The sequence below is a fragment of the Eriocheir sinensis genome, chromosome 5 (genome assembly GCF_024679095.1).
Source record: "Eriocheir sinensis breed Jianghai 21 chromosome 5, ASM2467909v1, whole genome shotgun sequence".
In the NCBI taxonomy this organism is placed as follows: Eukaryota; Metazoa; Arthropoda; class Malacostraca; order Decapoda; family Varunidae; genus Eriocheir; species Eriocheir sinensis.
Window position 1 is genome coordinate 2,923,614 of NC_066513.1, and position 13,460 is coordinate 2,937,073.

Genomic DNA, 13,460 nt, shown 5'->3' on the forward strand with positions numbered 1-13,460 from the left:
TCATGACATGTAGATCGCAATATAAAGTGTAGATCGCATACCAAAGTAGATTCATGACACGTAGATAACAAGCCAGAGTAGCACCTTTAGAGGCTCATTATGATATATCTTGCTTGAGGAGGCTTTTATTTATATCTCACAAACTTTATTATTACCCTACACACTTATTGTTGCTTTATAAACCTAAAGAGAACAGTGTGAGTACGAACTGGGCTATTTATAATAATTTCGCAGGTTGATAATTATTTCGCACGTCTACGTGCGAAATACTCACGAGTTCTAGCCGCGCATGCGCAGATACCGATGTTACTAATTATTTGTCGGTCAAGTTATTTCGCACAACACCGGGTCCGAATCCCGGCCCGTGCAGTCGGCGTGCAGCTCATACAGCCGTTCATCCTCCTTTTCGGGCTGGTGGATAAATGGGTACCTGGGGAAGGTTAGCTGTGGTAACCCGGATGTTACTCCCGGGTTACAAGTTCTAACCCCCCACAGGTTCAAGGCCAATGCGAGGGAGATGAGCACCGGCACCACGCGCAGCTATATCGGATGCCCCAACTTATCCATTACAGTTACCTTCACAGTTTGATACAACAGGTTTGTATAAGCCCCAAACCAAACAGCAAACACTATTAGTATTTCTTTTCGTATGGTGTTTGTGTTCATATAGACGGTAGGTCAGAACAGTACGTGGCGGATCTAGAAAATATATATATATTTTTTTGGGGGGGTGGGGGCAGTAGGCACTTGGGTTGCAACCGAAATTTCTCGGTTGAATAGAGATTTTGGGTTCTATTCCCGGGCAGAGTGAGAGTTAAAATGGGCTTTCTCTCTTTACACCCCAGCCCCTGCGCCTCCGTAGCTGAGTGGTTTCTGTGACTGCCTACCTCCTCGGGGCACCGGTTCGAGTCAGATTAGGTGCCTTCGGCGCACAGCCCACCCAGCTATTGCTCCTGTTCACCCTTCCTTTCGGGTTGGTCCATAAACCGGTACCTGGGGAAACTTGGGGAAGGTAAATTGTGGGAATCCTGACGGCATAGGGCCAAGTGTCCCCGGGTTAGTGGATACGAGTCCACCACAGGCTCAATGGTTCCAGGAGGCGGAAATGAGCACCGATGCAACGCGCAGTAATATCGCATGCTCCCCACTTTACCTACGAGTATTACTTTATTAGGCAGACATTGTAGGCTAGTCTCTGGGTTACTAATTTTTCCCATCCCAGCCTGTCCTCCATATTGTAATTCTAAAATATGTTAGGTTACAAGAGGAGCTTCATTAGCTTTATTTGTGAAATGAATGTGGAAGAGAGGCTGGAGGAGGAGAAAATTTTTGCTCCTGAGTTTACTTATACCTATGTAATCTGTATTAGCAGTGCTTTGGTAAACAAAAAACAAATGAAAAATTCTTTGTCAAGCCACTGCAATGTATTAGATAACATTAAGCTACTTTTTTTTAGGAGGAACTCATTGCTACATTAAAACTAATTTAATTCACTGTGGCATAAGGGCCACAAATTTTATGACAAAAGCAATGGCTAAATAAATAAATAAATAAATAAATAAATAAATAAATATATATATATATATATATATATATATATATATATATATATATATATATATATATATATATATATATATATATATATATGTGTGTGTGTGTGTGTGTGTATTTACCTATTAGTAGTCTACCGGGCCCGAGCTAAGCTTTAATAGTCCCGTCTCCATATCTACATTCATCCAGCCTTTCCATCATTTGTTGGCCACTGCTCGCCACCACCACTTCTTCCCGTGAGCTGTTCCAAGTGGAAAACTATACTTTCAAGTCATTCAAACAAGTTCCTTTATTAAGTTTTTTTTCCATGTCCTCTCAGCCCCTGCGTTCTCGCAGTTGAGAAGAGATCATCTCTATCCACCTCATCAAACTTATTTACCAACTTATGCAGTGTGATCAGATCTCCTCTCTCCCTTCTTTGTTCCAGTGTCGTCAAGTACATCTCCCTCAATCTGTCTTCATACGTCATATTCGAGAGTTCTGGGACCATTTTAGTTGCAATTCTCTGTATCCTTTCCAACTTTCTGATATCCTTCTTTTTGTGAGGCGACCACACAGCTGCAGCATATTCAAGTTTTTGGTCTTATCAGTGTAATTATTTTCTTCATCATTTCCTTGTCTATATAATGGAATGATACCCTTATATTTTGCATCATCTTGTAGGTTTCTCCAAACAACTTGTTTTTATGCTTTTCTGGGGATAGTGAGTCTTGCATCGTTACTCCCAAATATTTTTCTTCATGTACCACCTTTAAGTTTTCTTCTCCCATCCTGTATGTTTTCCTCGGTCTATTTTTACTTTTCCCCATTTCCAAAACATGGCATTTGTTTCCATTAAATTCCACCTCCCATAACTGGCTCCATCTATACACTCTATTCAGGTCTTTTTGCAATTCTTCACAGACTTCCTCCGTCTTCACTTTTCGTATTAACTGTGCATCGTCAGCAAAAAGGCTCATATAACTTTTTATACCCATCGGCATATCATTTATATATATATATATATATATATATATATATATATATATATATATATATATATATATATATATATATATATATATATATATATATATATATATATATATATTGTGAACATTATTGGTGCCAGAACTGAGCCTTGAGGAACTCCACTTTCTACTCTCCTCCAATTTGATTTCTTTTCTCTAATCACCGTCCTCATTTCTCTTCCTGTTAAATAATCCTTTATCCACTTGATAGACTTTCCACCCATTCCTCCCCATTTCTGTAGTTTCCAGATTCACCTTTTGTGCGGAACCTTATCAAAAGCTTTTTTCAAATCGAGATATACGCAATCAGCCCATCCTTCTCTCTCTTGCACCACGTCTATTGCTCTTGAGTAGAAACATAGTAAGTTGGTGACACATGATTTCCCTTTTCTAAATTCAAACTGTCCTTCATTTATCATGTTTTCCTTTTTTAAATGTTAAACCCATTTTTTTATTATACTTTCACAAATCTTGCACATTACACTAATTAAAGAGACTGGTCTATAATTTAGTGGTTCAGTTTTATCTCCACTTTTATAAATTGGTACAATGTTCGCTCTCTAAGGGCACTTTTCATGTATTTATAGAGCATGTTATTATGTCAAAAAGTGGTTCCAATAATTCATTTCTACACTCTTTTAGCACTTTGACTGGAGATTTCATCTGGTCCCATAGCTTTCCTTCCATCTAAGGTTTTCATCAGCTGCATCAGTTCCCCTTTCTCAACCTTTACATAATTTAGTTTCCCTGCATTACAATTTTCGAGCACCCAGTCAAAGTCGGTCTCTTTCGTAAACAGTTTATGAAAATGTGTGTGTGTGTGTGTGTGTGTGTGTGTGTGTGTGTGTGTGTGTGTGTGTGTGTGTGTGTGTCGTGATGTACAAATTACAGGATAATGTTTCCTCTTTTTTTTCTTCTTTTTTTGAAAATATGTCAATGATAGGCGTAACAAAATTTTCAATTAGATCACCGTTGGTCAGTTGACGGTTGCCCAGCAAAATAGACAGAGACTGGCAAGAAATTTGCTCCACCCACCCCGGTTGGCAGACCTGGTGGGGCTCAGGGAAGCCTAACGGCCGTAGTATTAATCTTCCCCATTCCCTTTCCGTCCCCATCCCCATACGCGGGTCTGGGGTATGTGTAAACCGCCCCATCCCCTTCCCGTCCCCGGCGGGCCAGACAAGACCAACCCGCAGGTCATAATAATGTTGGCAGCACTTTCAAACCAATAATTACAGAAAACGAGATAAATAATGCATTTTTCACACACCATTGTATTCATATATATTATATATCATAAAACAAAACAATAGCGTTGTTGATCTACATGTAAATAAAAGGTAACGCGGGTAAGTTAAATTATGAGACAGGTTGGTATCAATGACTCGTCACACACACCCGGCCAACCACATAGGGTTTGCCAGGTAGTGTCATTGGTGGCATTTTTGTCTTAAGTCGAGGTGGTCACCAAGAAATGCCCTCTTTTATGGTATATGTTAAGTATTACTATAATAATGCCATATTTAGTCATCTATCTGCCGTCTTTTGCCTTTTTTGGGGCAATTATAGAGAAATCTTCAGAAATAGCTGTATGTTTACAATCAAATGGAAACACAAGAGTCTTTACAAACTAAAAGAAATATATTAACTTCAGCAAAGTTTGCAATACAATATCAGTCATAGAAATATTCTGATACTTTTCAATATATTTTCTTCTATAATAACAAATAGAACACTATTTATTCATGAAACATACGAAGAGGAACCTAAAGATGTTCTGCCTCGCACCCCGTGGAGTCAACACTTTTTCGACCCCATCCGCTCTCTCCAGGTAGTGTTAATCAACCCCAACCCCCCGGGGACGCTTAAAACTGCGGGTCACAGCCACGGAAAAGGGATGAGATGGGAACGGGAATGGGGGAGATTAATACTCTCCAGAGGATACACCTGCTCGCGCTGCTGCCAGACCCACGCCCCAGCCTTCACAATCAAGCCGCCATTCCCAAACCTCCCAATCCCCCCCCTGCCTCCCCACACACTACCCTTGTCAATACCTCCCACCGTGGACCCACAGCCCCACGTCGCCCCCCTTACCCCTCCCGCCACCACGCACCTGCTGCTACACGCGGCGTTACCCCCAACCCCCTCCCCAGAGGAAGACGGAACAACAACAACAGTAACACCAACACCAGCCATCGACAGGGAAGCAGCACACCAAACAGACCACACTGCGGCAGGTGCCTTCAGCGGGGGTACACTCGCAACGACTGTAGCGTCATCGTCTGCGACTTCTGCGGGAAGAGAGGCCACACCCACGCTGAGTGCAGAAAACGGCAGGCAGAAGAAAGGAACAGCCTGGAGTGCGTATTCTGTCTGCAACGAGGCCACACCGCTGACACCTGCTACACCCGGGTAGCCGAGGAGAGACAGGAGTGCTTCCTCAGAACCCTGCTGACGGAGAGACTCCAACTCAACCCACCACCTACCCCCACTCAAACACAACATCCACACCTCGGGCAGATCCCTGGAACAGCCAACAACAACTAACCGGCCATGACGCAGAACAGCCTTAGAATCCTGTCAGCAAATGTACGAGGCTTCAGAACCAACGTTGGCGAGCTCACACACGCCGTCCTTAGGAACCGAGCTGATGTGATGGTGGCAGTTGAAACGTTTCTGAATGATGAGTGTGTGACAACGTGTGACAGGATTCCTGGCTACTGCCACTGGGAGCGACGCGATCGGAAGGACAGACAGGGCGGAGGTGTGGCTGTTTGTTACCGGGAGGGCCTGCAGCCAGTGTTGCCAAATTAGCGGTTTTCCCGCTAAATCTAGAGGTTTTGTTTGAAATCTAGCGGGAAAAATCTTAAAATTGACAGGAGTAACTGATTTTTAACTCCAATCTAGCGGCAAATTTTTATGGTCTCACCTATAATCTGGCGGATTTTTCATGCCATCCTAGCGGATTTGTAAATTTTGAGTTGGCAACACTGCCTGCAGCTACAGCCACTCTCTGCCCCTGTCGCCGAGCACATGGAGGACATGTTCTTCCGCCTCCTCCTCGCAGATATGAGCGCCGTACTTCTCGTCGCCCTGTATCGCCCTCAGTGGCAAGGCAGCGAGCCCCTCACCTTCCTCACCGACCAGCTGGACACCATCCTGGCCACCTACGACTGCCAGAGCACAGCCATCGTGGGTGACATGAACCAGCATATGGTGAGCAGGGCCTTCACTGAGCTGACAGTGGTCCACGGGCTCACAAACCACGTCACCTTTCCCACCCACGTGCGTGGGGGCTCGTTGGACCTTGTCTTGACCGGCTTGCCCGGGGACTCAGTGTACTGCCGCCCTCTGGAGAGAATCGGCAGCTCCGACCATAATGCAGTGCTGACTGAACTCGGCCTCAACCCCTCGCGTGAGGAAGCAAGGCAACGCGTCATCTGGCTGTGGCAGCGGGCAGACTGGCAAGCCATGAAGCGGGCACTAGCTGGCACTGACTGGGACGCCACACTCCGTGGTGACGTTGACCACAATGTGTCAGCCTTCTCTGCCACTCTCCTCCAACCCCAGAGGCAGCATGTCCCTCACAGGGCATATAAAGCCGACCCACGCGACCAGCCGTGGTTCGGCTATAGGTGCCGACTGGCTACAGAGAAGTACAGCGCCTGGAGGCAATACAAGCGCCGTCCCTCCCAGCGCAACAAGGCTCTGCACCGCGCTGCATGCAAGGCCATGACAAGGACAGCAGCGTGGGCCAGGAAAAGATGGGGAAACAGCCTCAGGAGGAAGCTGGCGTCCAACCAAGTTGACCCTAAGCAGTGGTGGTCCTTGGTGAAGGAGAGGCACGGCACCATCACGCAGGACAGGATCCCGCCTCTCAAGACGCCTGCAGGGGGCCTGGAAGTAAAGAACCAGGATAAAGCTGACCTGGCAACCCACTTCACCAGCAAGATGACTGTCGAGGAGCCAGACAGGCATCCCCCCCTCCTCCCCCGTCTGGGTAACTTTGTCCTGGAAAACCTGGTAATCACGGAGGGCACAGTGGCCAAGCACCTCCGAGACACCAACACCAGAAAACCCCCAGGCACGGATGACATCAGCCCTTTCCAGCTGAAGCACTGTGCAGGGGAGCTGTCGCACCCCCTCACACGCATCTTCAGACAGTGCCTAAGCGCAGGGGTCTGGCCGACCCTGTGGAAAGAGGCTCGTGTCACACCGGTTTTCAAGAAAAAGGACAAAACAGACCCGACCTACTACCGCCCAATCTCGCTCCTGTCGGTTGTTAGCAAGATCCTGGAGCGGATTATTGCTGAGCAGCTGACGCGCCACCTGGAGGAGAACCATCTATTGTCTCCTCGTCAGCACGGGTTCAGGAGAGGTCGCTCGGCATCAGACCTCCTCCTCCTGCTCAGCAAGTCTTGGCATGACGCCCTGGACTCTGGTCGCCCCTCACTTGTTGTTGCCCTAGATATTGCTGGGGTATTCGACTGTGTGTGGCACAGGGGCCTCCTGGCCAAGCTCGAACAGCTCGGCATCACAGGACAACTGCTGCAGCTGTTTTCGAGCTACCTGCACGGCCGGAGTCTGAGGGTAGTGGTGAACGGGTGCACGTCAGGCAGTTACCCAATCACTGCCAGCGTTCCACAAGGATCAGTACTGGGCCCGATTCTTTGGAACGCATACTTCGACGAGCTGCTCCGTGGCCTACCAGTGGCCTCAGCCTACGCCGACGACTGCACCCTGTCCCACAGCTACACCAGGGAGGAAACTGCGGACGTGATCGAAGCCACCAACCGCCATCTTGGTGACATCATGGCCTGGGGACGACGTTGGCAAGTCAAGTTTGCTGCCGAGAAGACCCAGGCCATGGTCATATCGCGTTCGGGGGAGGACGCCAGACTCCTGCAGGGACGGCTGAAGTTTAGGGACGACACCCTCGCTATCAAGGACTCCATCAACATCTTGGGGGTGGAGGTCGACTCCAGACTCAGTTTCGACTGCCACCTGGAGTGTGTGGCGCACAGAGCCTCCCTGAGGGTGACACTCCTGCGTCGCGTGCGGCACCTGCTCGACGCAGACGGGCTCCTGAGGCTGTACAAAGCCCAGCTGAGGCCCGTCATGGAATACTCCCCTCTCTCCTGGATGAGTAGTGCCTAATGTCGCCTCTCGCTGCTGGACAGAGTGCAGAGAAGGGCAGAGCGACTCATCCGCGATGCCACCAGCCATCAGCAGCAGCGACCACATGGACACCAGTGGCGGCAGTGGCAACATGGACAGCAGCTACATCACCAGCAGGACGCCCCCCGCTGCATGCTCGACAGCCTCGGGCACCGGAGAAGGGTCGGTGCCATCACAGTCCTACACAAGGCCCAGGTCCAACACACACCTCACATGGCGGCACTACGGGTCACTTGGAGGAGGAGCCAGCACACCACTGACACGGTGGCTAACGACCTCCTCCTTGAAATCCCGAGAAGCCGCACAGCCAGGTGCCAGAGGGCCTTAGCGAGTGCCACGGCCCACCTGTGGAACGCCTTCACGGGTGAAGTGGGCGTTAGGGCAATGGACACCCAGCAGGTGAAGGTGGCGGCTCATGCCTGGTGTCGCACTTACCCGCCCTAGTCACCTCCGCCTGAGCACAAGCACAACTAGTGACAATGCTTTAAGATAGGCGACCTCAAGACAGAGGTCGTCTTTAGTATGGAGACAATTTCCCCGCCCCTTTTGTCATATGTATCTTATGTTTAAATAAGAGAGAGAGAGAGAGAGAGAGAGAGAGAGAGAGAGAGAGAGAGAGAGAGAGAGAGAGAGAGAGAGAGAGATGACACCTAAACGAATGTTGGATATCTTTTTCGTCCATTATTTCAGCAGAAAATTATAATCTATATTTTGTGCAGAAATAATATTTTTTCATCAAAAATGTTCGTGTATCTATAACAAGGAGTGTATTTTGTGCGGTCGCCCAAGAGGCCCGTCAAGAAAGCCTACAGGCGCTGCAGGCAACACGCAAAAATATATGTTTATTATTTTTATTATTATTATTATTATTATTATTATTATTATTATTATTATTATTATTATTATTATTATTATTTTATCATTAATGTTTTATCTTTAATAATGATAACAACAACAATAACAATAATAATGGTAATAATGATAATAAGAGTATCACTGTTGTTAAGCATAATAATAATAATAATAATAATAATAATAATAATAATAATAATAATAATAATAATAATAATAATAATAATAATAATAATAAGTCCTGGTAATCATTGGACCTGTTATTTGGCGGCCGGCTGTGGCGAGCCAGGATCCGCAGAGGACTTTTCTCCCTCCGTCGGGGGTTTGATGCATCGCCTTCTGAACGTGGTCGAGTCCGTTTTCAAACTTGCCGTACCATTCTGCTAACACGCGTTTGTGAACCATGAAAAGGTGAGAATATACAGCTTATGCGCTTACTTGTTTATCCAGCATATATCCATCACCTCTTTTTTTTTCTTTATTTATTTTTACATCTTACATTCTCTCTCTCTCTCTCTCTCTCTCTCTCTCTCTCTCTCTCTCTCTCTCTCTCTCTCTCATATTAATCTAGCTGAAATGAAAAAAAATATACTTGCTTCTGCACTATGAAACAAACTAATGCATCATTCAAGGCTTACTTATTCCTTTATAAAACTTGGGTTAGTTCAATAATTAACAGTTTATAAAGATGTACGCGAGAAACATAATGCTATAGAGAAATATGTAGCAAAGCAAAGAAACACTGTGTCCACCGCTGGCCGCACCTCACTTTATGGCCTCGTCCGTCGTGCCCAGGCCATGGTGCGGCGGCTCGGTAGTTTTCTCACCTTCTCTGTCGTCCCTTTATTACCACGTGATAGTGGAAGCAAAGTTTCACCACCACCTCCGCCCCTCGACTCGGGAACGTTGTCGTTGTCGCCTCAACCTTCGAAGTACAGGGTGGAGTAGAAGTCTTTCGTGAACTGTGTTGTTGAGGGCGGTATGGTGCCGGGACGAGGGTGGGCGGTGCCTCAGGGGACCTTGTCGAGGTTTGTCTTGACTTTACGGGAAGTCTTGGCGTGATGGTGGGCGTGGAAGAGGTGGTGGAGCTTGTGTAAGGCGGTGGAAGTATCGCAGGAACGTGAGGTGGGATAGGAGTGACGGAGGAAGGGCTTTGGGAGGGAGGTGGAGTTTCAGGGAGAGACGGCGATGTAGCGACAGGAGGCGAGGAGCTTTGTGAAGGGGATGGAAACTTTGGGGGAGATGGTGGGAGGATTTTGTAAGGGGAATGAGAGGGACCTCGGCCAATGGGTGACTTCTTGGATACCGACGGTGAATGAATGATGAAGAACGATGTTGAGCTTTCGGAGGGATCTGGAACCCCGGGGGAACTTGATCGCGGGATGATGGTGGCATAAGAAGGCGAGTATCCAGAAGAGGAGGATGAAAGCTGACTGGAAGGTGTGGGGGATATTATGTTGAAGAGCGGGATGGTGTACTCGAGGGTGGTAGATGAGGAGGGAGGGACATACTCTATGGTTGAGGAGTCAGAGGAGGTGGCGGGGGGTGGTTGTGCTTTCCAGGGAGCTTGTGGCAGAATGGTTGAGATGGAGGAGGTAGGAGAGCTGCTGGAGATTGAAATGGTAGAAGAACTGCTGGTTGTGGTTGATGTGGTAGGAGAGGTGGATGAGATAGATGTGGTGGAAGTGCTGGATGTGGTGGTTGTGGTAGGAGAACTGGAGGAGACAGATGTGGTAGAAGAACTCTCAGGCTGTGTGGCTCCGTGAGGGTGAGTGTGAATGGGAAGGGAAGACTCGATAGTAGGGAGAGATGAGCTCCTCTGCGCTTCTTGGAGTCTGTGGGGGGAAGCACGAGTAGGGGAGTGGCTGGCGTCCAAAGACTGCCACTTAGGAAACTCGTGCCCCGCGGGGACTCCCTCCATCTCGGGTGCCTCCAGCCTAGGCTTGACCTGGTGCTTGACGAACACTGCCACCGTCTCCCCCGATGAGCCGATACCCGCGCGGACCAAACAATACCCTTTCGGGAGGACCACGGTGGCCGGCTCACCAGGCCGATCCTGACGGACGTTAAAGTTAAACATTCGGCTTTAAGCAACGAAAAAATATATACGAGGGAATGCAGTCAGGCTCAGGCTGAGATAGAGGGAGGTGCTGAAAAAGGGAGGGGTGGGCAGATTCCAGACTCCTTCCCCCTTTAGCGAGGGCAGCGCTAGCAAGGAACCTTAGGGGCGTTTCCCTCCCTCCTCGTCTTCCTCAACCAACCTTTTTTTTTTTTTTTGTGGGGGGGGGGGTAGGAGGATGCGATTCTCTGATTTTTTTTTTTCGTGTCACTGTGCCATCCAGATCAGTTGCTCCCAGCGTGTTATAAGCGCCATCCGTAGCTTCTTGTCACTGTTGTAAAGGAGCTAAGAAGTAACGATGTGTAAAAAGGCGAGAGGGGAAACAGACAGTGTGAAGTTAAGATTAGCTTGGAGTGCTCTTCTTTGTTACCCTTGGCGATGCTGACATTGAAACAGTTACCAAGACCTCCCTGAGTCGACGTATTGGGCTTACCTTTCACTTGGTACCTAATCGAAGCGACTGGTTGATCGACATTGTCTGTTTTGAAGCTGAATCAGACACAGGCTAGAGCAATTATATATACTGATGACAAGTTACATCCCGTAGGAAAGCTCAGGCGTGCAAGCTGTGGGAAACACGAGACACTGCACGGACCTGGACCAACTTGTACTACGTGATGAAGTCTGTTGAATTTATAAAGCCCTTTTCTTTTGCTTCTATCGCCTGTCATCAATTTATCGTCGTACATTCGTCACCAACACGGTTCACTGCACGATGGCTGTTTCTATCGATGCATCACATGTTTATCAGTGAGGCAGTAAACGAATTGAATATTTTTGTAACTTGTTTATGTACGCACACACACACACACACACACACACACACACACGTGCAGAGAGAGAGAGAGAGAGAGAGAGAGAGAGAGAGAGAGAGAGAGAGAGAGAGAGAGAGAGAGAGAGAGAGAGAGAGAGAGAGAGAGATCCGCAGTGCAGTGGTTAGCACGCTTGTCTCACAACTGAGAGGTCCCGGGTTCGATTCCCAGACGGAGTTGACAAGGATGGGGACTTGGGCAGTCTCCTTTAGTCCTCGCCCCCTGTCCACCCAGTAGTGAATGAGTATCGGGGGTGAGTCGTGGGTTGTGTCCCGCCTCCCGTGTGTGTGTGGGTGTGAGGTTCCAGGCTAGACTGTGGTTCCAGGTGTATCCAGATATCCGTCACCTGAGTTCCAAGCTCATTTAGGGAGGGTATTGGCTGTGGATAACGAGTCAAGCGCGTGATCAGACCATGGTGAATGAGTTACACATTTTGTCAACCTACTAATATCAAATGGTTCTATCTGTTGACGAATTTGTCACATACAGGATTTCCCTACTGTTGCAGTATGCATTATGTTCTTCAATGACGTACAAGAGTTGCTCTTTGACAATAATAAATCATGACGTGATTTTCAGTTTATTGTACATACAAAATAGCCATAAAGATGGAAAGAAGGATTGTCAGGTTGAAGGACTTGCCGTTGCACATGGAATGAGTTTCCTGCTGTAAAGGACCTGCTTAAGGGAGAGCGGGGATGACAACGCCGCTAATCTTGCTGATTGCAACCACCGTCTTGTCTCCTGTAGACATCCCTGAAGGGGATATGCAGCAACCCCAGCAGGGCGAGACCCCGACTGGCCGGCGGCAGTGCCCCACACGGTCGTCCATGGGCAGCCCTAGACACGCTTGAGGTCAGCGGTGAGCTGAACGTTCTTGCCGGACTTGGTCACAATGCCGGACTCGCCGAAGTAAAGGATGTCTTCGATGAACTCCGGCGAGAACTGGATGATGGTGCCGTCGGTGAGCACCGCCCCGGCGTAGCCAATGGAGCCCACCTCGGGCCTCGTGAAGCCGTTGGTCACGTCGCGCTTCGTTCGCTGCAGGTCCAGGGTGAGGTGGACGTTCTTGCCGGACTTAGTCACGATGCCAGCCTCTCCGATCTCCACGATGTCGTCCATGAACTCGCGGGTGAAGGGGATGATGCGGCCGTCGACCGTGACGATGCCGCTGCGACCGATTAGGCCCACGCCTTTCCTCGCGAAGCCGATGGGGCTGGCGGCCGCGACGGCCAACACCGCCGCTACTACGACCTGGAAAGCAAAGCAAACCTGAACACTCAAGCACCCCTTGCCTTGGGCTTGGAAGAGCCCTTGTAGAGGGCCAATTGGGTTTTGACAGCTCGAACTGCACTCAGTGTTAGGGTTCCTGATGAAACTAATGACAGGCACAAGGTCAATGTATCCTGCCGGAGGCAACATGAGTACCATGGATGTGGTAAATCATTTTTTACTACAGTGAGAAAACTACGTCGAGGAATTTGGTAAAAAGTCACTCCTAAATAATCCAGCATGCAGTAAGACATCTCCCACTCCAAGCAGGCCGCAGGACCGACAATATAGGAGATCTGCGAGGTGCCACGCCTTGGGATACTCACAAGGAGCCTCATGTTTGCGGGGAAGTGTCTCTGTTGATCCAGAAAAGAAGACTGTGATCTGGTGCCGCTCAGGCCGAGTTTATATTATGGCAGCCCCGCGACCTTGGCGAGCAGTGTGTGTGTGTGTGTGTGTGTGTGTGTGTAATTCACTCACGGCTTGATCACGAGCTGGCCCTGTCATTGCCAGCAATTACCCTCCCGATAAGAGCAAGATTCATTTGTCGATCTCTTGGTACTGCTGGGGCCTCCATACACCACACACCCACCTCCCTTGCTCAAGGGGGACAGTAACCGCTCCTTTGTCACATAATAAATCCCGTGTGTGTGTGTGTGTGTG

General features: G+C 48.4%; 2 protein-coding genes across 2 annotated transcripts; one reads left to right on the plus strand and one right to left on the minus strand.

Annotated features, from left to right (window-relative positions):
- The first annotated feature begins 5,117 nt into the window (after positions 1–5,117).
- LOC126982782 (uncharacterized) lies at positions 5,118–11,875 on the plus strand. The gene is made up of 3 exons (XM_050835093.1): positions 5,118–5,336; positions 5,565–6,743; positions 11,861–11,875. Exons 1-3 carry the CDS (start codon positions 5,118–5,120, stop codon positions 11,873–11,875), a joined length of 1,413 nt encoding a protein of 470 aa, XP_050691050.1.
- A 216-nt stretch (positions 11,876–12,091) lies between these two features.
- Positions 12,092–13,235, minus strand: LOC126983461 (cuticle protein CP1158-like). The gene is made up of 2 exons (XM_050836163.1): positions 13,124–13,235; positions 12,092–12,779 (listed from the first exon to the last, which is right to left on the minus strand). The coding sequence occupies exons 1-2, from the start codon at positions 13,133–13,135 to the stop codon at positions 12,366–12,368; spliced, it is 426 nt and encodes a 141-aa protein (XP_050692120.1). The 5' UTR covers positions 13,136–13,235; the 3' UTR covers positions 12,092–12,365.
- Positions 13,236–13,460: the final 225 nt, after the last annotated feature.

Bases quoted from the DNA above. Each gene is read 5' to 3' on its own strand.
- LOC126982782 (XM_050835093.1), top strand. From the start codon at position 5,118: ATGACGCAGAACAGCCTTAGAATCCTGTCAGCAAATGTACGAGGCTTC. The intron at 5,337-5,564 runs GTTTGTTACCGG...CACTGCCTGCAG, and splicing joins GACAGGGCGGAGGTGTGGCT to CTACAGCCACTCTCTGCCCC.